The following is a 24,348-nucleotide window of genomic DNA, read 5'->3' as shown; positions in this document are numbered from 1 at the left end:
GTACTTCTAGGGCACGTCAGAGACACGACTCAATGCGAAAGAAAGCAAATCATCTAAAGTAATTAAACGGTGCTTGCACCAGCCTGGGTAGGACTCTGTCCCCCAGACGTGAGTTCCTACCACCGGTTTTCCATTCTTAGCTTGTGAACCCGGAGATTGGTGAAGTGAATGGCCGGGCGAAGGAAGGTTACCCTTTGGCTGAAAAGACCAATGGACCAGGGACCGTTTGGTTAATGACAGACCTGAAAGGATTATGATCAACTCAACGGCAGTTTGATGACACTAGTAATTGTGAGCGGAAGGGCATTCAACAAGATGTCCTCAGATAGAGTTCTCTCTACGGTCTATTGCGGCGATGCCGGATATCCATATTTGTTTTTATTCTTTGAATGTACATTTTTCTTTTGCAGTTCAAGTTCAAATCAGCGGACAAAAAAGAGTAAAAGTTACAAATCAAGCCTCAAGAAGCGGTGCAATCAGCAGAAAGCCCGAAGAAGTTGGGTAATACCTAGCATCTATGATAGTAGTGGGGGTGTTCTAGGAATGATGTCTTGAAAGCTGTGCGGTTTGAGTAAGTAGTGAAGTGTCTATAAAACTATCGATACACAGGACGATGGCATTGGTAAGTACTAGTGATGAATAGCTTCGTGTCATTGCTGGACCGGAGCCAACAGGATGTTAAATGTCTCACCTCTCTGGTATTGACGACATTTCCTAGGCAAGGTCCGGACGAACTGACCGGGCAAACACTCGGCGCGAACTTCGAATGCCAATGCCTTATAGTTGACTGATATTAACCGGTTGGACCCTTGGGTCATCTTCGTAGGGGCCGGTTTAGTCCACCGACAAAGTGGAACTTGACCCGCTCGGCGTAGAACCACTGGATAAAAGAGAAGCAAGGTCAAGAGACATCTGGCCGATGGGTTTCCTTCGGATTCGCTCGTTCTATTTTCTAAGACCCCAGAGTCTAGATGCCAGATATTATCCGACAAGGCAAACCGATAGCCTTGCCGAATGGCCCGTACTTAACCGGGGAAGGCCCCTAAGTCTGCGTTGCCGTGCCCGATCGAATGATGCCGAGTGAGCACCACATGGGGTGATATGGGGTGACTTTCAGCTTTCCCACAGGGTTCGATTGACAGATGGACGGTCTCACGGCTTACCGGAGTTCGTTCGAAGTATAGACTCTGCGCCTAAACCTATTCTGCGTATACGCAAAGTATGGTTAAGAGCATGGGCCCTGCCAGTCAGTGGACGGTGGGATGAATGAACGGGTAGATTGGCTGCATGCACGTGTGGAAAATAAACGGTACGCAAGCCATACGAGCTGTAAAATTGAAGGGTCGATCGTCACCCAAGAAGGTGGTTAGAGCTTGAAGATGAATTACGTGGTGCCTGGGACTCGACCGCAGATCGTTCAAGAACGGCAAATTAAAGATGATCAATAGGGAGGATTTCATTAGATGAAACCATTCAGTAAAAAGAAAAGATCATCAATTGAACACTCCCTAAAACACATCTGATACTGTCTATAGAGTTGCAGATTACATGCAAACTAGGTGAGAGAGAGAGGGTCGGACCAAAATTACATGTTGCGGTACCTTACGGACTGTGGACGTCCAAGTGGTATGAAAATGAAATCCACCCGAACGCATGCCCCTCCGCAATTGTCCTAATTGTCCTCCCCCACCAATCCCGATTGCGGTGCCCCTTAAATATCCCGTGGCTGCCAGCGCTCGTCTTGTTTGTGTTTCTTTCTTTTTCTTCTTTTCCTCTCTAGACAACTCTTCCTCTCTAATCACTCTTCCTTCTTCCCTCTACTCTTGTCTTCAATTGCATCTGTCATCATGCCTTCCGGTTCAGTTCTTGTCACTGGGTAAGATATCCCTCCCGGATCGGGATAGTATACCCCACCATAGGCTCAATGGACTGACAACGCAATCTACAGTGGGACGGGCTACATTGGCTCTTTCACCGCCCTTGCTCTCCTCGAGGCTGGTTACAAGGTCGTCGTCGCGGACAACCTCTACAACTCCTCCGCCGAGGCTCTTCGTCGCATTGAGTTGATCTCCGGCAAGAAGGCTGAGTTCGCTCAGGTCGATGTCACCGACGAGGCGGCTTTCGACAAGGTTTTCGAGGCCCACCCCGACATTGACAGTGTTATTCACTTCGCTGCCCTCAAGGTGTGCATGTCCGACTCCATGTATATATCCTACTTACTTACACCTGTGCTTGGGACTTAGGCCGTCGGCGAGTCTGGTGAGAAGCCTCTGGACTACTACTATGTCAACGTTTACGGAACTCTCAACCTCCTGCGTTCCATGGTCCGCCACAATGTCTACAACATTGTCTTTTCCAGCTCGGCCACCGTCTATGGTGATGCCACCCGCTTTCCCAACATGATCCCCATCCCCGAGGAGTGCCCTCTGGGCCCTACCAACCCCTACGGTAACACCAAGTTCGCCGTCGAGACCGCAATCACCGATGTCATCAACGCCCAGCGTAACAACGCTGCCAAGGCCGGAAACGAGGAAGAGAGCAAGAAGTGGAACGGTGCTTTGCTGCGCTACTTCAACCCCGCTGGTGCCCACCCCAGTGGCATCATGGGTGAGGATCCTCAGGGTGTTCCTTACAACCTGCTTCCCCTTCTTGCCCAGGTCGCTACCGGCAAGCGTGAGAAGCTCCTTGTGTTCGGTGATGGTATGTGCCTTTATTTCCCTTCGTATTCAGAAGAAAAATCATCATGACTCACTTGTCCGGTGTTAGACTACAAGTCCCACGACGGCACTGCCATCCGTGACTACATTCACATCCTCGACCTTGCCGATGGTCACTTGAAGGCTCTCAACTACCTGCGCGCGAACAACCCCGGTGTTCGTGCCTGGAACTTGGGTACTGGCAGGGGCAGCACTGTCTACGAGATGGTCCGTGCCTTCTCCGCCTCTGTTGGCCGCGAGCTTCCCTACGAGGTTGCTCCCCGCCGTGCTGGTGACGTCCTTAACCTCACCGCTAACCCCACCCGCGCCAACACCGAGCTTGGCTGGAAGGCTGAGCGCACTCTCGAGCAGGCTTGCGACGACCTCTGGCGCTGGACCAAGAACAACCCTCAGGGCTACCGCCAGGAGCCCCCTGCTGAGCTGCTGGAACAGCTGAAGAAATAAATTATTCTTAATGTGAGCAAATGATCTACCGGTGGATGCTTAGATCTATGATGCGAAGGTGGACGGATCATCGAAATCGCCCCTCGATAGACACAAAAGCCCTGTAGATTGGTTGAGACGAATTTCTTTTCTTGTTTCTTTTGTTGAGCCACATATCTTTGCTTAACTGAATAATATGCTATGATGTGCTGCCTCATGATTTCAAAAACTTCCAAGTACACATAGATATAGAAGGCATGAAAAATTACAAATTGCTTTTTAAAGCTCTATCAATTGTTTCTTTCCACCGATTTTAGTATACAGTCTATTTAGCTTTCCGGCTCCTTCGCGATCCTGGAGTCTGCTCTTTCGCTGCAGGTTTAGAACTGGAAGCGCCATTGTTCTTCTGCTTTTCCTTCTCCTGCTGCTCCTTCTTGGCCAGTGCCCTTTTCACGGCACTTTCCTTCTCCTTCTGCTCAATTTGCGCTTCGCTGAATTGCCACAGCAGTTTCCCAGCCTCTTCATCCTTGATGTCTTTGCGAGCAAAATCCACCTCCTGACACTCCTTGATCATCCATCCACCAGTGCCACGACCGAATCTAGCCTCCATGGCAGCATACAGAATACTCTGGGCGCCCTGCTGCGGGGACTTCAGGACCAACCACCACAAAGGCCAGGTAATGAGGTAAAGCAGAAGCCCCCAAAGCGACCCACCCGTCAACCAGCGACGAGTACCCGGGGTGCGACTAAAGCCAGGGTCAACAACAATCACACGCGTACACGGAGGCATCTTATCGGGACGTTCGAAAGCATTCAAGTGTTTCTGGAAGGACTGAGAGAAAGACATCAAGGCAAGCTTGCTCGCTCCGAACAGGCTGGGTTTGGATTTCTTCGATCCAGCCCCTACTTTCTTCACATTCTTGCCGTTTTTCGTTCCCCGCGGCGCTGGGGCGTCGGGTGTACAAGCTGCCTCGATTTGCTTAGGGTCAATTTTGGCTCCGATGTAGCTCGAACAGGTCGTGAAAATGACCCGCACATCACGATGAGGTGGCTGGGCCCTTAGCGCCGGACTGAGGATACTCAAGAGGTGGAAGTTGGCGAGATAATTCACTTGCCATTCTTCGTCGAGCCCGTCTGCGGTCAGCTTTCGGCTGGCGGATGAAGGTGCGGCTGTGTTTCCACACAGGATGACCATGTCTAGTCGGCGCGGGGGGACGTTATCGATCCATTTTGTTGCGAATGTGCGGATTGAGTGCAGCGAGGACAGATCTACCTGCTCGGCGTAGATGAGTTGGTTTTTCGTTGACTTTCGGATATCCTCGATATAATCAACCAGGAAGACGTCCGAGGGGGCATGCTTTGTGAGGAGGATGACCTGGGCACCGCGAGAGGCAAGTTCGTGGACGACGCTGGCTCCTATTCCTGATGTTCCACCCTATAGAAACCCGGATTAGATTCTTCAACTCCATTCGAACAGAGGCCAGCCAAACAGGGAGAGCATACCGTGACCATCACAACCTTAGAGTGCATCAACCGCTCCGATCCATTTCGGGCACCACCGAAATAATACTTCAACGCAGCAACCAAGAGCACAAATGGCACGATCTTCAAAACTGTCCACGCATAAGGAATAGAGGAGATACCCTCCTGGAACCCCTGAGCAAGCAAGGGAATAGGCATTGTGCGATAGTTGATTCCTCATCCAAACAAACAAGGGCAGGTACCGACAACTTGTAAAAAGGAACAATCCAATTATGGACAGAAAGCTGCTACTAAACATAGGATCAAATGCAGGGCCCAGACCACAAATAAGCTCACCGCCCAGTCTACCGCCATCTGCTTCGTCAGCGGTATGGACCCACTTAGCTAGTGCGTCGATAAATTAGAATAACGCCCGCAAACCACTTAAGTCATTGAAATGAAACACATTGACCTCCTACTAAACAAGACATGACCTCCAACGAAGCCACCGACGAAGATTACTTCCTCCCGGTAGAAAGCCAACGACCATTCGGCGCCGGAATCCGTCGCAAGAGAGTTCAGTTCGTGCGGTCTTCGGAACATGAGCTTAATACTACTTCTGCGCCGGCGGCGCAACCAGCCTCCTCGGGGACCAGTATAGCCAACAAATATCTGTCGATCGTTATGCCGAAGGAAAAGCAGGTTTCGGAGCCTGGTACGCCCGCTGAGCGTGTGTCTGGGGATGTTGGAAGTCGTGATGCGGAGGTGCAGTCGGCTCCGGCTTCGCCTTCTGCCATTCCCCGCTGCGATGTGTGTAGTCTTCCGATTGATGGGGATGAGTTGGGACATGGGGCTATGATGACCGGTGACCGACCGCACGAGGCGTCGCTAGCGCATCAGGTGTGTTTGTCGCATTCACATCCGCCGTCGCATTTGGATCGGACGAGGCATGGGCTGAGATACTTGGCTGCTTATGGGTGGGATCCAGATAGTCGATTGGGATTGGGAGTGTCTGGGCGAGAGGGGATACGGGAGCCGTTAAAGGGGCGGTTGAAGGTTGATACCGTTGGTCTGGGGGCTCAGGGTGATGATGAGGCGAAGGAGGGTGGTAAGGGTAAGATTCGAGTGGTTGAAAGGCCGGCTAAGGTGCAGAAGTTGAATGCAAAGGAGGTAAGGAAGAGCTACTTAGATGCTAGAAAGAGGGGGGAGAAGTTGCGGGAACAGTTTTTCCAAAGTGATGACGTTTTAAAGTATCTAGGGCAGTAGCGGTTAGGATGGGTTCGGCGTTTGGCATGATTGTAAGATACCCCTTTTAGATAAATTTCTTTTCTTTACTTGGGTGTGCTGGATTTTCGACATTGGAGAGTGTGTTTCAAATGGTACATGCATTAACTACGTACATGGACAGAAGATTATATCAAAGAGAAGATAGAATAGGATACAAGAAGATATCCATTTAGCGCCGTGGCGCCTTCGGTGCTCAAAATAAAACCCGAGAGATTGGTATCACAGACGCTGTAGTAGAAAGACATAGGTATAGACTTCAAACGGCTATAGCCGTCGGTAGTCAAGGAGAATGTTATTATCCTTGAAGAGGTTCTGAGAGAAAGTGGAGGCACTATGACCGCCTAAAGAAGTGATGGTGCTTCTTTTCTTTCTTCTCCTTATGTGGCTTTGCGCTGCTTGGTGCAGGTGCTGCACCATTGGATCCTAGGGACATGGCGCCCATAGCTGCCGAAGGAGGCGCCGGAGGGTTGAGCTTCGGGGCTGGAGCCTTCTTGGGCACTGGCTGAGGCTGCGGTGGGGGATCTTTTTCAAACAAATGGGCTGGGGCCGTTGGCTTTGGCCGTTCGGCTGGGATGTCTAGGCGCCTTCTGTCGGCACTGAGGTCCCCGAGCTGTTTTAAGAACAAACCAGGACTTAGCATATGCGACGTCGCAAGGAAAACATCCTTGTTGAATGCTTGGGAGACCTCGTAGCAGGAACGAGCTTCGCCATACGTTGCACCGCCAGCCATGAAGACGATGATGCGTTGTCGGGGTTGCTCTGTGGCTGAACGGGTCCGAGCCCAAGTCGGTTTGGCGCTCCGCAGAGAGGCTTGTGAGAGGGTATCCTGAGGCCCTCCCATGCCCTCTGCCTCAGTGTTGGGCCGGGTGGGGGGGAAAGCCGTCGGGTCCAAAGTTCCTCGAACCAACTCCTCGAGCATCAACTTCAAGTTCAATTCATATCTCGACAAACTAGTTTCGTCGGATTCTGCGGGCGATGGAGGTTTTCTGTGGAACAGCGGCTGGACAGGTGGTTTCTCATCTTTGAGTTGTTTCTCTACTCTAGAACCAAGTAAATCGAGGTTGGAAATAACGTCTCCATCCTGCGGTGGGAGTTGAGCGTGCGCCATAAGCTTCCTGATATCTCCACCCAGGATGCCCCCTCTGTACATGATGTAGAGGATTAAAAGCCGAAGTCTGTCTTGATGGTCCACTGCATCATCATCAAGTAGCTGAACAAGCTGTGAAGCCAAATTCTTTGCCTTTTTGTAGTTCTCATCCAGCCCAGTGGACAAGCACTGTTCAACCGAGCTTACTTCTAATAGCTTGTGCTCCTGGAAGTGTTTCATGCATTCTTGTGCCATGTTAAGATGGAGCGTATATGCGTCCCTACCCTGTTGGAACTCTGTGAGACCAGCTAGCATGTCTTTGATTGTGTTCACGTTGGCTTTGTCGTTTCTATAGGAAAGTTAGCAAAGAAAGGAGATCCACGACTAAGAGATCTTAGGGCAGCGAGGACTCACTCTTCAGCAAATTGAGGGTTGGCTGCTCTGAATTTGGCAAAGTCTTCACCCAATTTTCCAAGCACATCTTTCATATGAAGATGTCTGTAGTCAACCCAGACGTTATCGTTTTCGGAAATTTCCATCTCCTTAAGTTCTTCATTGTGGCTACCTTCGTTTATAATCGTTTTGTAAGTGACTTTGTCGCCATCCTTTATCGGTAGCAAGTCATGCACCATAGATTGGTACGTAAATTCGTGGATAAGTGGAGCAACAACGTCCATAGAGCGATCCACCACCATAAGAACGCCTCGAGGTCTCTGGGAAGGGGGCGGGAAGTCCTTTTGAAAGTGGGCAAACTGATCTAGTTCATTCTGAATAAATCGGGCAAGGTGCGAGCACATAACACTGGCTTCGTGCGTTGGCGCTCTAGGCTTATAGTATCGAATCACGGGATACTCTCCTAAACTCACACAAAGAGATACAATCTAGGTCCCCGGTCAGTGATCGACAACTATGATCCCACATCAAAAACCAAATGTATCATACCTTCTGTGCCAGCCCCTCCAGGTGCCCGCGAATCAAGTGGTTGCAGCCGGGGTGAAACAACACGGGGAAACTCCACGGATCTCGGAACGTGACAAGACGCGATTCCCTCGGAAAGTAGTCGACACTCATAACACGGAAGCCGGCAATTTGTTCTTGGGCCATTTGAGATCGTTCTAGTCTAGTGCGCTGTTGAGGGTCGAGGTCTGTAGACGAGGTTAGAACTCAACTCGAAGGTGCCGAAAAGGAGATGTGACCGACATGACGTCCAAACCAACCAGGCCTTCTTGTATCGCTTTCGCTCAAAGTCGGCCATCAGGCAATCGACAATATGTGATTGGGGCGATAGGATATACAGCGCATCCATAGGGTTGGTTTTCCGCTTTTCCTCGATCTGCTCGACATCTTGCAAGAATGGTCATTAGCCGATGCGATTCATTATCAATCGAAATACCGGGCTTACTGGTAACATTGAGGTTGAGAATATCATCCTCGCTCACAGCATTATCGATTAATTTCCGACTGGTCTCGTCCACAACCAGGACTTTCCACTGCACGTCACCACCATTAGTTCCGCGTCCATAAGGAGGAGGGGTCTTAGCACACCTCATTCCCTGCCGTATACCGGATTGTATTGAGAATGACTATGTGGTACAGTTCAGTTAGTACAAGGAACAATTTATTTTACTGAATATATAACTACAGAAGGACTCACTTTCGCGTTGAATATTAAGTATGGAGGAGTTCATCTTGGCTGGCCGGCAGCCCTCTAGCTGTAGGTTAGGTTTGATGTCGCAGACTTGAAAACAATAAGACTGCAGCCTGAAAGCGACTGGTATAGGGAGAACAATGAGACGAGGCAGGCGACAAGAAAGAGAGTCCAATCAGGGGGTGGAGGGGTTGGGGAGGGAAGTGAGTTCTTTCTTTTTGAAACGTATCTGTTACTAGAGACCCTCTCCCAACTGTCCCCACCATTTAATCCATCATAGATTGCGGCGGATCGGCAGCATTCATGCGGTGTGGCGCCGGCACGCTTTCGGCCTTCCCGTATCAGGATATTGCTCCCTGCTGCTTTAACAGCAATGGAAATACAAGGTATGATCAAGGGTGCGACTATGACTAAGGCGGCAGTGGCTAGATACTAAAACTGGAAGATATTCTTTCATTTGGTTGAATACGGTCAATTTGCCGATGTCATTGGTACTCCTGCAAAATGATACTTTAAATTTTTCAACCAACCTTGTCGTCTGTTGTTAAATGCATTGCACGGCCTTGGTCGCAGGTTCCCCTGCTAGCTCCATGCACCATTATATGCAGCTTTTCCGCGTTACAAAATCTGCAACAGCTTAAGTATTTCGGCCGCGAATCATCCCCGGCGCCTTTCGAACGCGCTCCCCATCTGAAACCCGCCTTCTCGCTTAAGGAATGCAGTCATGGGCGAATAGAGGCAGTCATTGCCTGTCATGCGCTATACAGCCTCTTTTCCGCTCGGGGATACGAACATTTTCCACCACATCAGCACTTCAGAGGTCGAAACGGCTGCAAAAGTCAAAGAAGGCACAAGAGGCCGCACAGACTAAGCCTGACAATGTATTTGCCCCTCTTGGCTCCTTCTTTGGTTACTCATATAATAATAGCTTCTTTTCCTGAGTAGTCTCCGGCTAGACCTTCCCTCCGTTCCGCTACGAAGAATTTAAGGCAAAATGTCACCGCACCGGACTTCTCAATCATCGTGGCGACTCTGCTGAAAGAGCTCAAGAAAGAACTATCACAGAGCTCTGAGTCGGCGTTATCTGGATGGCAGAGGTTTGAACGATATGTGATGAACGCATGCAAGTTGGAAGACCGAGCAACTAGTGGGGGGTTCGGCACTCTACGGCAAGTGAAGACCACATTACAAAAGACGTACATTCAATCTGGCGTTCGGGGCCTAAAGAATGAGTTGGAGTATCTTCTATACGCCGAGGATGTCACTTCGAAATACTCAACGCCCAATATAGAACAGCAGAAGAAAGTGGCGGATATGCGTTTTCCAGCAGAGTGGTATCCACAAGCGCGATCTATACAGCGGACAATACACCTGCACGTTGGGCCAACGAACTCGGGGAAAACGTATCAGGCATTAAAAAAGCTCGAGGCTAGTAAAAGTGGCTTCTATGCTGGGCCACTAAGACTACTTGCGCAGGAAGTATACCATCGGTTTCAGGCCAACGGAACTACGTGCAGTCTTGTCACTGGAGATGACGTCAAAATCCCTGAAGGCCAGGCACCGACTATTGTGAGCAATACAGTTGAGATGGTTAATCTAGGACAACCGTACGATGTAGGGGTCATTGATGAAATTCAAATGATTGGGGACCCCAAACGCGGATGGGCCTGGACTCGTGCTGTACTTGGTGCACGTGCTAAGGAACTTCATCTCTGTGGTGAGCCAAGGGTTGTACCTCTGATACGAGAGTTAGCAGCTCTTACAGGAGATAAGCTCGAAATTCATCGATATGAGCGACTAAACCCTCTGAAGGTTATGGACCGAAGTCTGAGGGGCGACCTAAAGAACCTGCAAAAGGGAGATTGCTTGGTCGCCTTTTCTCGTGTCGGAATTCACGCGCTCAAAGCAGATATTGAAAAGGTCACTGGGAAACGGGCGGCAATTGTGTATGGAAGCTTACCAGCTGAAATTCGGACTCAGCAAGCCAGTCTTTTCAATGACCCAAATAACGAATACGACTATCTGGTTGCTAGCGATGCCATTGGTATGGGTCTAAATTTGTGAGTCTGCTGTCGCTATATTAGCACACCATATATTCTAATCAACCTTTCTACAGGAGTTGCAAACGTATCATTTTCGAAACTCTCGTGAAGAGGGTGCCAGGTGGTCTTGTGAGGCTTTCCGTACCTGAAATCAAACAGATCGCAGGACGCGCTGGTCGTTACCGGTCGGCTGCACAACAACAGAAGAAAGGAAAAGCTGCCGAGAATGACGGGACAAATGTCGGTTATGTAACATCCCTAGAAGAGGTGGATCTTCCCTACATTCACCAGGCCATGGGAATCGAGCCCCCTCCAATCACTGCGGCCGGCGTGTTCCCTCCGGAGCCTATTTTCCAGAGGTTTGCCGCATACTTCCCTCAGAGCGTTCCGTTGGAATACATCATTAAACGTCTTATCGATGTTTCCCAAGTCCATCCTTTGTTCTTCATGTGTGATCCTCGGGGTCAGTTGGATAACGCCGAGGTTATAGACACTGTGAGCGGCTTGCGATTTGAAGACCAAATGACTTTCATGGCTGCGCCCATGCATACCCGGGACATCTCCTCGCGCGATGTTGCCTGTGCATTTGCGCAGTGTGTCGCCGAGCACACAGGCGGTCGCTTGCTGGACATACCAGACTTGAATTTGGAGATTTTAGAAGAGCCCGTGTCTGGAAACAAGGAATATTTGCATGACTTGGAGATATTGCACAAGTCTGTAATATTGTACTCGTGGCTCAGTTTCCGATTCGGTGGAGTCTTCACAGACAGAACTCTTGCCGCACACGTGAAGGAGCTAGTTGAAGAGAGAATGGTTAGGGCACTGACTGAGTTCTCTGCCAATAAGAAGCTGAGAAAGGACGCCTCGCTTCGCCGCCAGATCGCTCTGCAGAAACAGATTCAGGACCATAAACGGTTACTTGCTGAAGCAGATCTTGACGCTTTCGAAGAAGAGGGTGAGGAAACAGTTCCAATTGATCTCTCGGCCGAAAACGACTCTCTAGAAAGGGTCAGCCCGGAGGCACAGGCTGCGTAAGACTTCATGCCTTACCAATATTTCTACTGCGGATCTCATTGGAACGAAGCATCCCAACATCTTCTCCACTCTCTTCATCCTAGCCATCGCGATGGTAGCGAGAACGATACAAGCCAAACTTTGCCTTTTTCGGTTGAAGTTTGGCATTCAAACATCTTAGGGGGCCAAATTATAGTCGGAGACTTTCCTTATTTGGATGATAAGAATTAGGGGTTAGTGTAACATACAAATGTAAATTAAGTGTATATTATATCAGTAAATAGATCTAGGTCACGCCAATTGATGGTAAAATACATACCATTCATTTCTTTTTGCTGCCTGATATGACCCAGCTTGATTCTAATTCTATTTGCACGACATAAGGTAACCCTTTTAAAAACTCCCTTGTAATGTTGTATGTTTTCCAATTGCAGCAAACATACTTACATAGTTCCTTCTATATAAATGTTGCCATATTGACCAACTTCGCTTCCTACAGTAACTTCCCCAAACATCCAAGTTGTTTCACTTGTATTCACTCTCCATTTGACCATAAGTGACCCAGGCAATCCAGAACCTCTAACAATTTTTTTACGTTGTAAAAATAAAAAAATATATGAATGGATTCATTCGTGCTGAATACATTTGAGGTTGGCTTATCTTATCAGTGGCGAGTGGTCCGCAATACGCCAGAACGATTTTCCGCGACAGTGAGCTTTCCCGATTCATCAACCATTCAAAGACTGGCGAAACGCAACCTACTGACCAGAGAGGTGCGTAGCACACTCTTCTGCGGATAATCAACATATTCAAGAACCCATTTGATTGGTTTTAATTGTTCGCTGACTTGCGGTCACTTTCGAAGCGCCAGTCATGGATGACCTCCAGTCTCTGGAGCTCTTTTCGCTCGTTTCGCGAATTACGAGCGAACTCCAGAACCACTTGGGTATCAATGACAAGACATTAGCGGAGTTCGTGATTGACCAGCATCTGAAATGCGGTTCATTTTCGAAATTCAAGGAGACCCTAGACGAGATGGGCGCGGAGTTCCCTCAGAGTTTGATGGAGAGTATTGACCGTCTGGTGCTCACTATGCACCCGAAATATAAGACGAAGAAGACGGATGATGCCGACAAAGCGGAAGGGGGTGATGATATGGACGTACTCGATGCACTCGAAAAGAAGGCGCGCGTATTCAAAGGTCTAGCTGTTCCGGACAAGGCACCGCAGTGGGATGAGGACGACTACACGGATAGGAAAAATTCGGACGAAGGCGATGCCAAGGCCGATGCAATGGATGATACATTTGCGATGCTTGAAGGGCTAGCAGGAAAGGCCCGAGAAGAGAAGGGTCACACGACAGGCGAGGACCGGAGTAGCAGGAAACGGAGCAGAAGCCCTGGTTACGATGACTACGATCGTGGACGTCGGCGCAAGGACAAATATCGTTCCCGATCGAGGTCACATAGCCCCCGTTATCGTAAGAGAGATGACGGCGTTGACGAATTCGGCCGTACGCGAAGCAAGTATTCCAGCCGCGATGAACATCGCGATGGTCGCAGCGAGCGGCGCCAGCGGCGGCATGACCGGAGCCAGGACGACCATTTTCGGAAACCACCCCCAGTTGAGCTAGATGATGCCCCGATACTGTACAAGGTCTACGATGGACGTGTCACTGGTGTGAAGGACTTCGGAGCCTTCGTGAATCTCTCAGGCGTCAAAGGCAAAGTGGATGGCCTGGTACACGTTTCTGCAATGCAAGAAGGAGCGCGAGTAAATCACCCTTCGGATTTGGTCTCCAGAGGTCAGCCGGTCAAAGTTAAGGTCATCAGTATACAAGGGTCTCGCATTGGACTTTCGATGAAGGAAGTCGACCAAGTGACTGGGCTTGATCTTATTCCTCAACGCCGACTGGCATCTGGCGCCAATATGGAACGCCTCGACGGGACTTCAGCTAATGACCGATATGGAAACTTGAGCTCGGACGTGCCTGTCATCGAGGATTCTAATGGAAGGCCTATGAAAAACCGAAAGCGTTTAACTTCACCAGAGCGGTGGGAAATTAGACAGCTGATCGCATCCGGTGTTGCGTCAGCGGCTGACTACCCCGATCTCGACGAGGAATACCATGCAACACTGACAGGCGAGGGCACCTTTGAGGAGGAAGAAGATATTGATATTGAAGTCCGAGATGAGGAGCCGCCCTTCTTGGCTGGTCAAACTAAGATGTCCCTGGAATTATCTCCTATCAGAGTTGTCAAGGCGCCAGATGGGTCTATGAACAGAGCAGCTATGGCGGGTACGAACTTGGCTAAAGAACGAAGAGACCTTCGTCAACAAGAGGCTCAGGATAAGGCTGCGGAACAAGCTGCAGGAGTTGATCTTAATGCACAATGGCAAGATCCAATGGCCGCGCCAGAAGACCGGAAATTTGCGGCTGATCTTCGAACGGCCCAACAACCTAAACCCGATGACGCTGTGCCTGAATGGAAAAGAGTTACAATGGGCAAGAATCAATCTCTTGGCAAGCGAACATCGATGTCTATTAAGCAACAACGCGAAAGTCTGCCGGTTTTCAAGTTCCGGAAGCAACTTCTTGATGCTGTTCGTGACAACCAGTTGTTGATTGTTGTTGGAGATACTGGTTCCGGAAAGACCACACAACTGACACAGTACTTAGCTGAGGCTGGTTATGGAAATAATGGCATTATCGGATGTACCCAACCAAGACGTGTGGCCGCAATGTCAGTCGCAAAACGTGTAGCTGAAGAAGTTGGCTGCAAGCTCGGTGCAGAGGTTGGATACACGATTCGTTTTGAAGACTGCACCAGCCCTGAGACACGAATCAAATACATGACTGACGGAATGCTTCAAAGAGAAGTCCTTCTAGACCCAGACTTGAAGAGGTACTCAGTCATCATGCTTGATGAGGCCCACGAGCGGACAATTGCTACAGACGTCCTTTTCGGATTGCTAAAAAAGACAATAAAGCGGAGACCTGATCTTCGACTTATTGTTACTTCAGCTACGTTAGATGCAGAGAAGTTCTCCGAGTATTTCAACGGTTGCCCCATTTTCTCGATCCCTGGACGTACATTCCCAGTCGAGATTATGTATTCAAAGGAGCCTGAGTCTGACTACCTGGATGCGGCTTTAATCACTGTCATGCAGATTCACTTAACGGAGCCTTCTGGTGATATTCTTGTTTTTCTGACGGGACAAGAAGAAATTGATACCTCATGTGAGATTTTGTACGAGCGAATGAAAGCGTTGGGTTCTTCTGTACCAGAGCTTGTTATCCTTCCTGTCTACTCTGCTCTTCCCAGTGAGATGCAGAGTAGGATTTTTGAACCTGCACCACCAGGAGGCAGGAAGGTAATCATTGCAACCAATATTGCCGAAACATCCATTACCATCGACAACATCTACTATGTCATTGATCCTGGCTTCGTGAAGCAAAATGCTTACGATCCGAAACTTGGTATGGACTCCTTGGTGGTCACTCCTATCTCGCAAGCGCAGGCCAAGCAACGAGCCGGTCGTGCTGGAAGAACAGGTCCAGGAAAGTGTTTTCGTCTGTATACCGAAGCAGCCTACCAATCGGAAATGTTGCCAACCACAATTCCCGAGATCCAGCGTCAAAATCTTTCACATACTATTCTTATGCTTAAAGCTATGGGTATCAATGATCTGCTCCACTTTGACTTCATGGACCCTCCTCCGACAAACACCATGCTTACTGCGCTGGAGGAACTTTATGCATTGTCTGCACTCGATGATGAAGGCCTTCTGACTCGTTTGGGTAGGAAGATGGCAGACTTCCCCATGGAACCAGCACTTGCCAAGGTCCTCATTGCGTCAGTCGACATGGGATGTTCCGAGGAAGTCCTTACCATCGTTGCCATGCTCTCTATCCAATCGGTCTTTTATAGACCTAAAGAAAAGCAGCAGCAGGCAGATCAAAAGAAAGCCAAGTTTCACGACCCACAAGGCGATCACTTGACCCTACTAAATGTGTACAACGGCTGGAAGAATTCAAAGTTCAACAATGCTTGGTGTTTCGAGAACTTCATACAGGCGCGTCAGATCCGCCGTGCTCAAGACGTGCGCCAGCAGCTTCTTGGTATCATGGACCGGTACCATCACCGCATCGTCTCATGTGGAAGGAACACAACTAAAGTACGTCAAGCACTATGCACCGGGTTCTTCAGAAATGCAGCGCGCAAGGACCCCCAAGAAGGATACAAAACACTTGTTGAGGGTACACCCGTCTATATGCACCCCAGTTCTGCGTTGTTTGGCAAGCCGGCTGAACACGTCATTTATCACACATTGGTCCTTACGACGAAGGAATACATGCACTGCACTACAGCTATTGAGCCTAAATGGCTGGTCGAGGCAGCTCCGACCTTCTTCAAGGTCGCTCCCACTGACCGCCTGTCGAAGCGTAAGAAGGCTGAGCGTATCCAACCCTTGCACAATCGCTTTGCGGGTGAGGATGATTGGCGTCTATCCGCACAGAGGCGTCAAGGTAGAGGAGGTGGTGGAGGAACTTGGGGTTAAACTTGTACAACTTCTAATTTCATCATGTCATGTCCACATTACCTGGGTAACTACCATATGTGCCCTTTTACAGCAATACCCCGATTGAAGTGTTTTTTTTTGTTGGTCGCTTCCTTACTGTGCTTTGTATTGAGAGCATACGGAAGCTCAACGATTGTATTCACAGTATAACGTACGATATAGAAAGCAATGACATCGTTCTAACAATTACGGCATGTCATTGCGGCCAATCCGCATTAATTTATTTTCCTATATCTTAATCTTCTGAATGGTTTATTTCACTGAGATTCTGACTAAGTAGGTCTGCTTGGTCTGCTTCAAGTGCTTGTTATTTGCTTAATCTATAGACTATATTGTCTGCTTAGTTTACTTGATCTGGTTACAATCTATGGCGGCCCGGCGGTAGGCCTGAGTAGCCCAGCTACTGAAATAGATTTAACTAAAACCTCAGGTTCTCTACTTAGTAAAGAATCATCTAGGTAGTAAGGCTACCTTAGTAGTACCTAACCAAAAACTTGGAAATATGGGAAAATGAATTAATGGGAATGGTTCAAGAATGCATTAAACGCCTCAACTTTAACCTTTCTAACGAGTTCTCAGAGACGAAGGCCCAGCATGAACCCAAAGCCAAGTCCAACCGATCAAGGAACAAAGTTATCAAAGAAGAAACCTAGAGAGCCATCCGACCCAACTGACGGAGATAAAGAGGACGATGATAGTATTGTTGCACAGGATTGTGAGCCAATGCAGTACAATGACAGCGATGATGGGTATAACTCGAATATACGGAGACAGAACAGAAAACTCATCCTTCATCCCTCATTGCCTACATAATCCACATGATGTTGTTCCCACCCCGCAGTCTAGCTAATTTCGAACCGTTCAATCGGGGCAATATCATATGAGGTCCATAAGACAGAGAGTAGCTAGTTTCTACTACTGTTAGACTCACTCGTGAATGTCCTCATCTTCAGAGGAGATCCTGACGTCCGGTTCTTTTCTCGACCAGGATTCGTCAATAGCTCGTTATCTTAAGTTTTAATACAATACCCATTGCAAATCTTCTTTTCGGAGTGCTGAGTGTTAAAGGCCTCTTTATTATCCTCGTAGCAACTAGACAGGTATCAGTCCATGCCTGATTACTTATTGGTGCTAGAGACACATACCGCTTTAACTTTGCCGATAGTGCTTCTTCGTATTCCTTCTTGAAAATATTGGCTTGTTTAGATAATCGCTTCCCTTTGTAACTATTTGAGCATCGCAGCATCTGAGCACGTAAATAATTAGCCAATTACCAGTAAGGATTATAATCTATTCAACTTACTCCGACTCATATGAAGAAGACCGTGTGGATGTAGGACATGTAGTTCCATGTCCAGACTGCATTATAGTCTTGTCATGATCTCCATTATTTGTCAAGGATCGATAAAAGTCTAGTAAACAAGTTAATATTCAATACTAGTCAACGGGAAGTCATGTAGTATACTTACTAGCCGCCCGATCTTTCTCTAATTGGTTTGCTCCACCACCTGTGGCCTTACCCAGGATGATTTCCTTGTGGGTTTTGAGGTGCTTGCCTAGGCTGTTTGTGTTTGGACATCGTTTCTATGGTATAGATTAGTAAATGCTTAGCTGTAAATTAAAGATCTGGAAGATCTTACATTGCTTTTTGTGCAATTCGGTATCCTGCAGAACACCTCACCTCAGTAGAGGATTATCTCGTTGTTCTCTTGCTATATATCTATATTAGCTGAATATTTACTCTTCCTAGCTAGTATTAGACTAGTAATGATATAATAAAAAGATATACACAGGTATAGTACTTACTTCATAGGCCGGTAGTATGATTGTCTTATTTCTGCATCCATCCACATACTCCTGGTAGTACCTCTGAATAATTGATTAGCCATCTAACACTTTATTAAAACTCAGAAGATGGGTGGTGGACCTGACTTGACCTGGTGTTGTGGAGAAAAAGTTCCCTCCAGGACCGTCTTTAACATATCCGATCCTGGTGGGAAGTCGTGGAAAAGAAGGCTCCCCGGCGGCCTTCAATTTTGTAAGCGCGCTCTGCCTCAAGTGCCAGCACAGGAGACAATCTGAGACGCGATTGGGGTCGGTGGGGTGACTACACACAGGGTCCAGTGTTCTTCCATCCGTTTTGAATGGAGTTGATGGACACAGAATGGTTTCCCGAGTGTGTATGAGTGATCCATCGGCTGAAATTGTCTTCAATTCAATAGCTTTCCTTCCCAAGCGGGAATATATGCGCTGCTTCCCAGCTTTTCCATTTACCTCGGTGAGCGCAAGGGTTAACGAGTCCGGAGAGGACACACTTTCCATCTCTGAGCCGCACACCCTCCGTGAAGTTGATTTGGCGGCGACTAGTATTGTGGGAAGGGATACGCCGTACAAATGGCTCATCACCCAGTTTACTAGAGTTTATCCAAGTTATCCGGGGGCAACTCTTCTTCAATTATCATAAAACTTACAACCATCAAGAGTATATACATCGTAATCTTCGGGGACTAGGCCTTTTCTTGTTTTTGATCTTTGAAGGATTCTGTCCATGACAGGGACCCTGTTTAGAGTGCTGTTCGACATGGTAATAGAGATACTGCTTTTCAGATGTGAATATGTAATCTGCGTTCACGGTATAAATCCCGCAGTCAAGTCGTTCGCGTTGATAGGTCTCTAGGGTAGCGTTGGCCTATGGGGATGATGACTGTTTGATATGGGCTCTTTGTTATATGGCTATCGATGATATAGCATCCAAATATATAAATCATCTGGATAATTAAGATTCTAATGTTCTGCAGATTTGATTTATAATAAACGTATAATCTGGAGGACAAGACGAGAGGATGTAAGTAGGAAAGTTAGGAGAGTTGTGAAAGGGAGTTATAGACTAAGTCTTACGAAGGTATGAAATGGTTATCAACATGGAATTGAAGTAGGCCCTTCACTGAATTGAGTTAATAAACGACTACTTAGTGTGATAATTTCCCCGATCGTTGCCTGATGGTGAAAGAGTTCCATTATACCCGAATTCAGCTCCCAATCGGGGCCCTTTTCGAGTCGTCAACGACTGTTTCGTATCCTAAGCAGCTCTCATTGACAATTGTGTCATAAACATGCGTATATATATTGAGGATGCTATAAGGGGTCTGAGAAAGTGGTGATTATAGTAGACTGCTTCCCCTTTCCCCAGGCCATATCCTACCGCTTATAAGATTGACCTAATAATGCATATTGAATAGGTATTAGGCAGAGAAGGTGCACTCTACTGGACGTGTCAATAATTATAGTGCATATATACATATATAAAAGGGAATATAGCAGCGGGACTATGGACTGGGAAGGCATCCAGATAGGTAGGTAGGCTTCCAAGGTGTGTCAGTAAGAGGTGATGCTCTAAAATAATGATTTCCAGGAGAAGTGTGTCATAAGGATAGTATTTACAAGCTCTAAAATAGAGGTTGAATAGCAGCAGTTGTCCTATAGAGTATACTCAGTAGACTAATCTATGCTATATAGATCTAATCGAATTCAGGGGTTCTCGCGACGGTAGATCACATCAATAGCATTCCAGAGAGCCAAACGTAGTAGGTATACCGATATATCAGCCAGATATATAAACACCTGGACGCGTTCCCTAGAATAGTAAAGATATAGCGATATAGGCGATAACACTCGTCTCTTCGAGTGGAGGAGTGGGCGTAGGGAGAGGGAAATTGATCGATTTAAACTAGCTTCTCGGAAAATTTAAAGAGTAACGTTGTATCTTACCTGATTATATATAAATTTGTAAGAGAAGCGATAAATCTCTAATTATATATAACTTTCACTTATTACTATAACATTCTATGTTGATCATATCTATTGAGACTCTATTGTAGTAGAATTTAGATAGTCATCTATTACTCTAATCCGTTAAACCAACCAGATTATTCGATTTCGCTGAGACGATTCTATTTAAAACATCAGGTTTTGGTGTAAAACAGACATTTAACGGAGAACTTTTGATGGGGCTGTACTCCGTATTCCGTATTCATGCAAAGTTTCTTCGCTCCTTCCGTGGGGTCGCCGGCAGCCAATCAGATATCGCAAAATTTTGACGGGAACTGAGCTTTACATAACTTCAATTTCATCGCTCTGCGTTTCAAGTCTCCAAATTCAATCAGGAGATCATCCACACGCAAACATGTCTCCTCATGATGATCAGCTTCATAGGAATAAGAGGAGAAAGGTGGATTCTGCGCAGGGAAATGATGCTTTTACGGACATAACGTCTCACGGCCAACTACGCAATCTTTTAACCTTCCAACAGAATATCAACGAGGTCAAACAAGGTCAGTACGCTATTCTTTTTCTTGTATGTTCTGTGTAAAACCATACTCACAGAGTAACACTAGGCATTAAGAAATTCAAAGATTTTCTTCTCGCAACCGGGCAAACTGAGAATGAGGGCGAGAAAGCCAAGAAATTCCGTATCCTCAAAGCCTATTGCGATTCGCAGATATCGCATGAAGAAGAGCCTTCTTGCTTCCCAGATCTGATCCAAACTTGGAATTTTGCAGATAGCAACAATAATGAGTCATTGCTGACTGTGGTTCCGTCGGTGTTGGCTCTTTTTATTAAGACGGTGTCTACTAATTTGGATTTTCGTGACTTTGGATTAGCTCTATGCAAGTTTTTGTTGAAAAAGGAACAACTGAGGTTCTTCAACCGCGGCTTGACAGCTACGAAATCTAAGGAGCATTTGATATCGCCCTGTCTTCGTCTCCTTACTGAAATCGTCAGCTTCGACGGAGGTGCTGTTGCACGGCATGTCTACGCCGTGCGGTATATCACTTTTAAACGCATAGAAGTATTTCTAACTCCGAACAAATCTCAATTAGAGGAGGCTTCAGATGATATTCAGAAGTCGACTCTCCGACGGAATGCTCAACGGTATGTTCTGGCAAACTTGAGATTCCAGCATGCTAGTGCGAAGAGCGACATTATCGAACAGCACAAGGTCATCAGAGCATTCTTGGAGTACGTAAGAAAGGATCCCCGAGATACTGTTTTGGATATCATCAAGGCCATAGAGAGGGATATTGTGCAAGATACATCCCTTTCCAGGAATGCGAAGACGAAGTTTTTCAACCGAGGGAACTTGGAGAAGCTTGTGACGCTCTACGGCTATGACAGAGACTCTGAGGAGCCGAATCCCACTGGCGTATCTATCGCCAGTGAGATCCATAAGATCTTGATGAATGTCTGCACTAACTCTAGTAATGGTGTCTTACTGTCGGAGACGAGCTGGTACCCTAACGGGAGTGACCCGGAGTCCTTGCCAGGCGAGGAAGACACATCGATCGACTTGGGGCTTGATTCTGCAGTATACGTCGACAAATATCGAGAGTCTGTGCCAGTTCGTAACGGGATATTATCTTACCTCGCTCAGACTCTGCGTCCAGACGCAGACAGCCTGCAGATTGAGCTTCTGGTAGCTATCTTTAAAGAAGCACCGGAGCTTGTTGCCGATTTCTTCACAAAGAAAACAATGTTTGTTTCAGACCCGAAACCCACATCATCATGGATGGCAGAGTCCGCGCTTCTTTTCTCCACAGTCAGCTTGCCTGTTCCAACGAATTTTGGTTGGAAGGATAAATTGCCTTCTATGCCGCCTCCCGTATCGGTAGTAATCGAGAACATCCTGCCTCGCCCGCTTACCCAGAAAACCCTAACCCGCTGTTTGAACCTAAACGCGGAGATAATTACTTTGTTCGCGGTTCGGATTTTGACAATCTCTTTCAACAAGCTGCGGAAGGTTCTTCGTATCTTTAATTCAGATCATGGTGTCAGCCAATCATTTTGGACTCAGGCCAAGGGCAAACTAATCGCGGAGTTCTGTCGCCGATGTCCCGCAATGAAAGATGTTGTATCACTGTACAAGAAAACTGCTAAGGAGGATCTGCAGCAACAAGAAGCTGTGGCCGAACTGCTCTCTTGTTTCTATGAGATTGTGCCTGATGTGGCATTTGAAGAAATCTTCGATGTTTCTCTCGTTTTGGTTGATATCTTGAAACGCTTGGACGAGTCAAGTCCTAGCGAGGAAGACTCGGAATCATTGCTTGCTCAGTTGGGTAGCATCCTTAAAATCGCACAGCAGTCCGCATCGATGCGTTGGTGGCAACAACCTGGCAAGTACTCCGTAAGATTATCACTCTGGACGTTATGCTAATGTGGCTATAGGATCTATGCAATTCTCTGCATTCACTTCGATTCTTAAGGTTGTAGTAGGGGCATCATCCCCTGACTCTCTCAGAAACATTGAGGTCCTGTTGAAGACTGTGCTTACGGAGAACTCGATCTTGCATGGTTCAAGCTCCTTTCAGTCACTCTTATCCAGCTTTGGGACGTCTGACTCCGGAAATCTCCGCCATCAACTATCCTTTTTCGATAACTGTGTTTGTCGGGTAGCGAAAAAACCGGTTCACTACCAGGACTTGCTTGGGTCGCTATGTGAGGACGTATCTAAACCGGTCAGCCCTATCGTAGCTGCTATCACCGAACAATGGCCATTTGTTGTTAAGTCTGGAGGTGATGCAGAAAGCGCTGTTGGTGCATGGATTGCCAAAACTCTTGGGAAGTTGAAAGGCTCTGGGGAAGACCCGAAAGCGTTAAAGGCTGCCCGGGATACTTTGGTAGCAGCCACTGAGAACAAGCGCACCAAGTCAACTCTGAAAAAGGCATTGAAAGATACCGAGGAGGAGACAAGTCAGGATAGCAACAGACGAGAGTCTAGCACAACACAACCGACAACCTTACGTTCGAGCAACGAGAAGTCAACCGTGGACTTGGAGGAGATATTCGGTACCTTACCTACGGAAGGCACAACTCACAATGCGTTGCACAGATGGGAGAAGGAGGACATCGAGATCTCCGTTGAGCAAGGCCGGGTGGCAGATCTGATGCTCTGCCTGTGCTCAGAACACGAAGAAGTCAGAAGACAGGCATTCGCTAATATAACTCGATTTATGTCTAAGATTCGAGTAAGTTGATACTTTTCCTATGATAGCTAAATGGAGAGTTTACATGACTCACAATACCAGGAATCTAAATATGTCGAGTGGAGGTCAGTGTTCCTCCTCACCGGTGAACTCCTAGAGACGGTGAAGCAGATTGGACTGGAGTCGCCCGTGCCATGGATTGTGGGAGAGTGTGCTTCCAACTGTCTCGCGGTTCTCGTCAACCCAATGCACAAGCTCTATGGAAAAGTCAACAAGTTCCTCCAAAAGGCACCTTCCTGGGAACCAGAGAAGATTCCATCATATTGGATTGACAAGATCCTGTTGCACGAACCCGAATTGGATGATGGTTACTTCGAGGAGACGAACTGGCTACTGGATCTACTTATTAAAGGCCTTCGTACAGAGACTGTAAGCTACCATGCCGTAAACCATGCGAAACATTGTTAACGAGCTCACAGGATATGGGGATCTACCGCCGCGCGAATGTGTTTGAACGAGCACTTTCTTTCTATGAGTCACCCGGACCTAGCCTTCCATCCAAGCGAAAGATTTTACACCTGCTGTATCGCTCGACACAGGTACAAGGTAGCACAACTTTGATTACTCGGGCTGGTATTGTTAGCTGGATCCAGAGCCAAATTCCAGCATTGGGTGGTAAGGAGGTGCCAACTTTCACAGCCATGGCGTTCTCTTTGTATGAATCATCGGAACAGGATCGGGTTATGAAATGGAGTGGAGGATCTGTGGCACAGGCTGTGGAAAACATTGCTGTGTAGATGCTTAATTCTAGGAGAGGGTGTAGGTCCTTTTCTCCTATAGACATAATGCTAGAGATATTTTTCAATTTTCTTCGTTTTTCTTTCTAAATCGTGGGGCCACTAGTCCTTTAATGAATTATGCGGTTCTAGGTCTTTGTCAAGATAACAGTGAGCGTTATTTTGCCGAAATATATGTAGATAAAGAGCCTTTCTCACCAAAGTGATGTAGGTACTACTACTAGTGAATAGCATCGAATGATGATATCTTCTATGATTACATACAGGCAATTCTGAGAGAAAAACTATGGCTGTTGTGTATAAAAGAT

At 47.4% G+C, this 24,348-nt stretch overlaps 8 protein-coding genes across 8 annotated transcripts; 5 read left to right on the top strand and 3 right to left on the bottom strand.

Annotated features, from left to right (window-relative positions):
* The first annotated feature begins 1,718 nt into the window (after positions 1–1,718).
* Positions 1,719–3,402, top strand: F9C07_2287183 (UDP-glucose 4-epimerase/UDP-sulfoquinovose synthase). Its single transcript, XM_041295461.2, has 4 exons — positions 1,719–1,876; positions 1,949–2,183; positions 2,244–2,700; positions 2,767–3,402. The coding sequence occupies exons 1-4, from the start codon at positions 1,848–1,850 to the stop codon at positions 3,159–3,161; spliced, it is 1,116 nt and encodes a 371-aa protein (XP_041151427.1). The 5' UTR covers positions 1,719–1,847; the 3' UTR covers positions 3,162–3,402.
* A 63-nt stretch (positions 3,403–3,465) lies between these two features.
* F9C07_12517 (dehydrogenase with different specificitie) lies at positions 3,466–4,820 on the bottom strand (the record flags this gene model as incomplete). The annotated part of the gene is made up of 2 exons (XM_041295476.1): positions 3,466–4,575; positions 4,644–4,820. The coding sequence occupies 2 exons, from the start codon at positions 4,818–4,820 to the stop codon at positions 3,466–3,468; spliced, it is 1,287 nt and encodes a 428-aa protein (XP_041151428.1).
* A 270-nt stretch (positions 4,821–5,090) lies between these two features.
* On the top strand, positions 5,091–5,867 carry F9C07_12516 (uncharacterized protein; the record flags this gene model as incomplete). Its single annotated transcript, XM_041287600.1, has 1 exon — positions 5,091–5,867. One exon carries the CDS (start codon positions 5,091–5,093, stop codon positions 5,865–5,867), a length of 777 nt encoding a protein of 258 aa, XP_041151429.1.
* Positions 5,868–5,985: 118 nt separating this feature from the next.
* F9C07_12515 (vesicle trafficking protein) lies at positions 5,986–8,838 on the bottom strand. The gene is made up of 7 exons (XM_041295477.2): positions 8,630–8,838; positions 8,521–8,558; positions 8,378–8,465; positions 8,176–8,319; positions 7,918–8,120; positions 7,390–7,856; positions 5,986–7,324 (listed from the first exon to the last, which is right to left on the bottom strand). The coding sequence occupies exons 1-7, from the start codon at positions 8,661–8,663 to the stop codon at positions 6,220–6,222; spliced, it is 2,079 nt and encodes a 692-aa protein (XP_041151430.1). The 5' UTR covers positions 8,664–8,838; the 3' UTR covers positions 5,986–6,219.
* Positions 8,839–9,045: 207 nt separating this feature from the next.
* Positions 9,046–12,352, top strand: F9C07_2287180 (ATP-dependent RNA helicase SUV3). Its single transcript, XM_041295478.2, has 3 exons — positions 9,046–9,504; positions 9,569–10,683; positions 10,740–12,352. Exons 1-3 carry the CDS (start codon positions 9,340–9,342, stop codon positions 11,698–11,700), a joined length of 2,241 nt encoding a protein of 746 aa, XP_041151431.1. The 5' UTR covers positions 9,046–9,339; the 3' UTR covers positions 11,701–12,352.
* A 200-nt stretch (positions 12,353–12,552) lies between these two features.
* On the top strand, positions 12,553–16,242 carry F9C07_12513 (putative RNA helicase-like splicing factor; the record flags this gene model as incomplete). The annotated part of the gene is made up of 1 exon (XM_041287604.1): positions 12,553–16,242. The coding sequence occupies one exon, from the start codon at positions 12,553–12,555 to the stop codon at positions 16,240–16,242; it is 3,690 nt and encodes a 1,229-aa protein (XP_041151432.1).
* Positions 16,243–17,355: 1,113 nt separating this feature from the next.
* On the bottom strand, positions 17,356–18,846 carry F9C07_2110563 (uncharacterized protein; the record flags this gene model as incomplete). Its single annotated transcript, XM_071509066.1, has 7 exons — positions 17,356–17,377; positions 17,409–17,489; positions 17,567–17,675; positions 17,733–17,847; positions 18,070–18,132; positions 18,379–18,677; positions 18,735–18,846. The coding sequence occupies 7 exons, from the start codon at positions 18,844–18,846 to the stop codon at positions 17,356–17,358; spliced, it is 801 nt and encodes a 266-aa protein (XP_071367287.1).
* A 1,482-nt stretch (positions 18,847–20,328) lies between these two features.
* Positions 20,329–24,164, top strand: F9C07_2287179 (ribosome 60S biogenesis N-terminal-domain-containing protein). Its single transcript, XM_071510886.1, has 5 exons — positions 20,329–20,594; positions 20,658–22,433; positions 22,486–23,285; positions 23,346–23,672; positions 23,723–24,164. Exons 1-5 carry the CDS (start codon positions 20,447–20,449, stop codon positions 24,038–24,040), a joined length of 3,369 nt encoding a protein of 1,122 aa, XP_071367286.1. The 5' UTR covers positions 20,329–20,446; the 3' UTR covers positions 24,041–24,164.
* The last annotated feature ends 184 nt before the right edge of the window (positions 24,165–24,348 follow it).

Source organism: Aspergillus flavus, chromosome 8, assembly GCF_009017415.1.
Source record: "Aspergillus flavus chromosome 8, complete sequence".
NCBI classification, from domain to species: Eukaryota; Fungi; Ascomycota; class Eurotiomycetes; order Eurotiales; family Aspergillaceae; genus Aspergillus; species Aspergillus flavus.
The sequence above is the reverse complement of the archived record's forward strand: the minus strand, read 5'-3'. Positions and strand labels throughout refer to the sequence as shown.

Coding starts and splice junctions, on each gene's coding strand:
- F9C07_12515 (XM_041295477.2), bottom strand. CDS start 8,663: ATGAACTCCTCCATACTTAATATTCAACGCGAAA. Junction 8,466..8,520: donor GGTATACGGCAGGGAATGAG/GTGTGCTAAGAC, acceptor GGTGACGTGCAG/TGGAAAGTCCTGGTTGTGGA. Junction 7,857..7,917: donor TGGAGGGGCTGGCACAGAAG/GTATGATACATT, acceptor CCGGGGACCTAG/ATTGTATCTCTTTGTGTGAG.
- F9C07_2287183 (XM_041295461.2), top strand. CDS start 1,848: ATGCCTTCCGGTTCAGTTCTTGTCACTGG. Junction 2,184..2,243: donor TTCACTTCGCTGCCCTCAAG/GTGTGCATGTCC, acceptor CTTGGGACTTAG/GCCGTCGGCGAGTCTGGTGA. Junction 2,701..2,766: donor GCTCCTTGTGTTCGGTGATG/GTATGTGCCTTT, acceptor GTCCGGTGTTAG/ACTACAAGTCCCACGACGGC.
- F9C07_2287179 (XM_071510886.1), top strand. CDS start 20,447: ATGTCTCCTCATGATGATCAGCTTCATAGGAATAAGAGGAGAAAGGTG. Junction 20,595..20,657: donor TATCAACGAGGTCAAACAAG/GTCAGTACGCTA, acceptor GAGTAACACTAG/GCATTAAGAAATTCAAAGAT. Junction 22,434..22,485: donor GCGTTGGTGGCAACAACCTG/GCAAGTACTCCG, acceptor ATGTGGCTATAG/GATCTATGCAATTCTCTGCA.
- F9C07_2287180 (XM_041295478.2), top strand. CDS start 9,340: ATGCAGTCATGGGCGAATAGAGGCAGTCATTGCCTGTCATGCGCTATA. Junction 9,505..9,568: donor CACAGACTAAGCCTGACAAT/GTATTTGCCCCT, acceptor TTTCCTGAGTAG/TCTCCGGCTAGACCTTCCCT. Junction 10,684..10,739: donor ATTGGTATGGGTCTAAATTT/GTGAGTCTGCTG, acceptor ACCTTTCTACAG/GAGTTGCAAACGTATCATTT.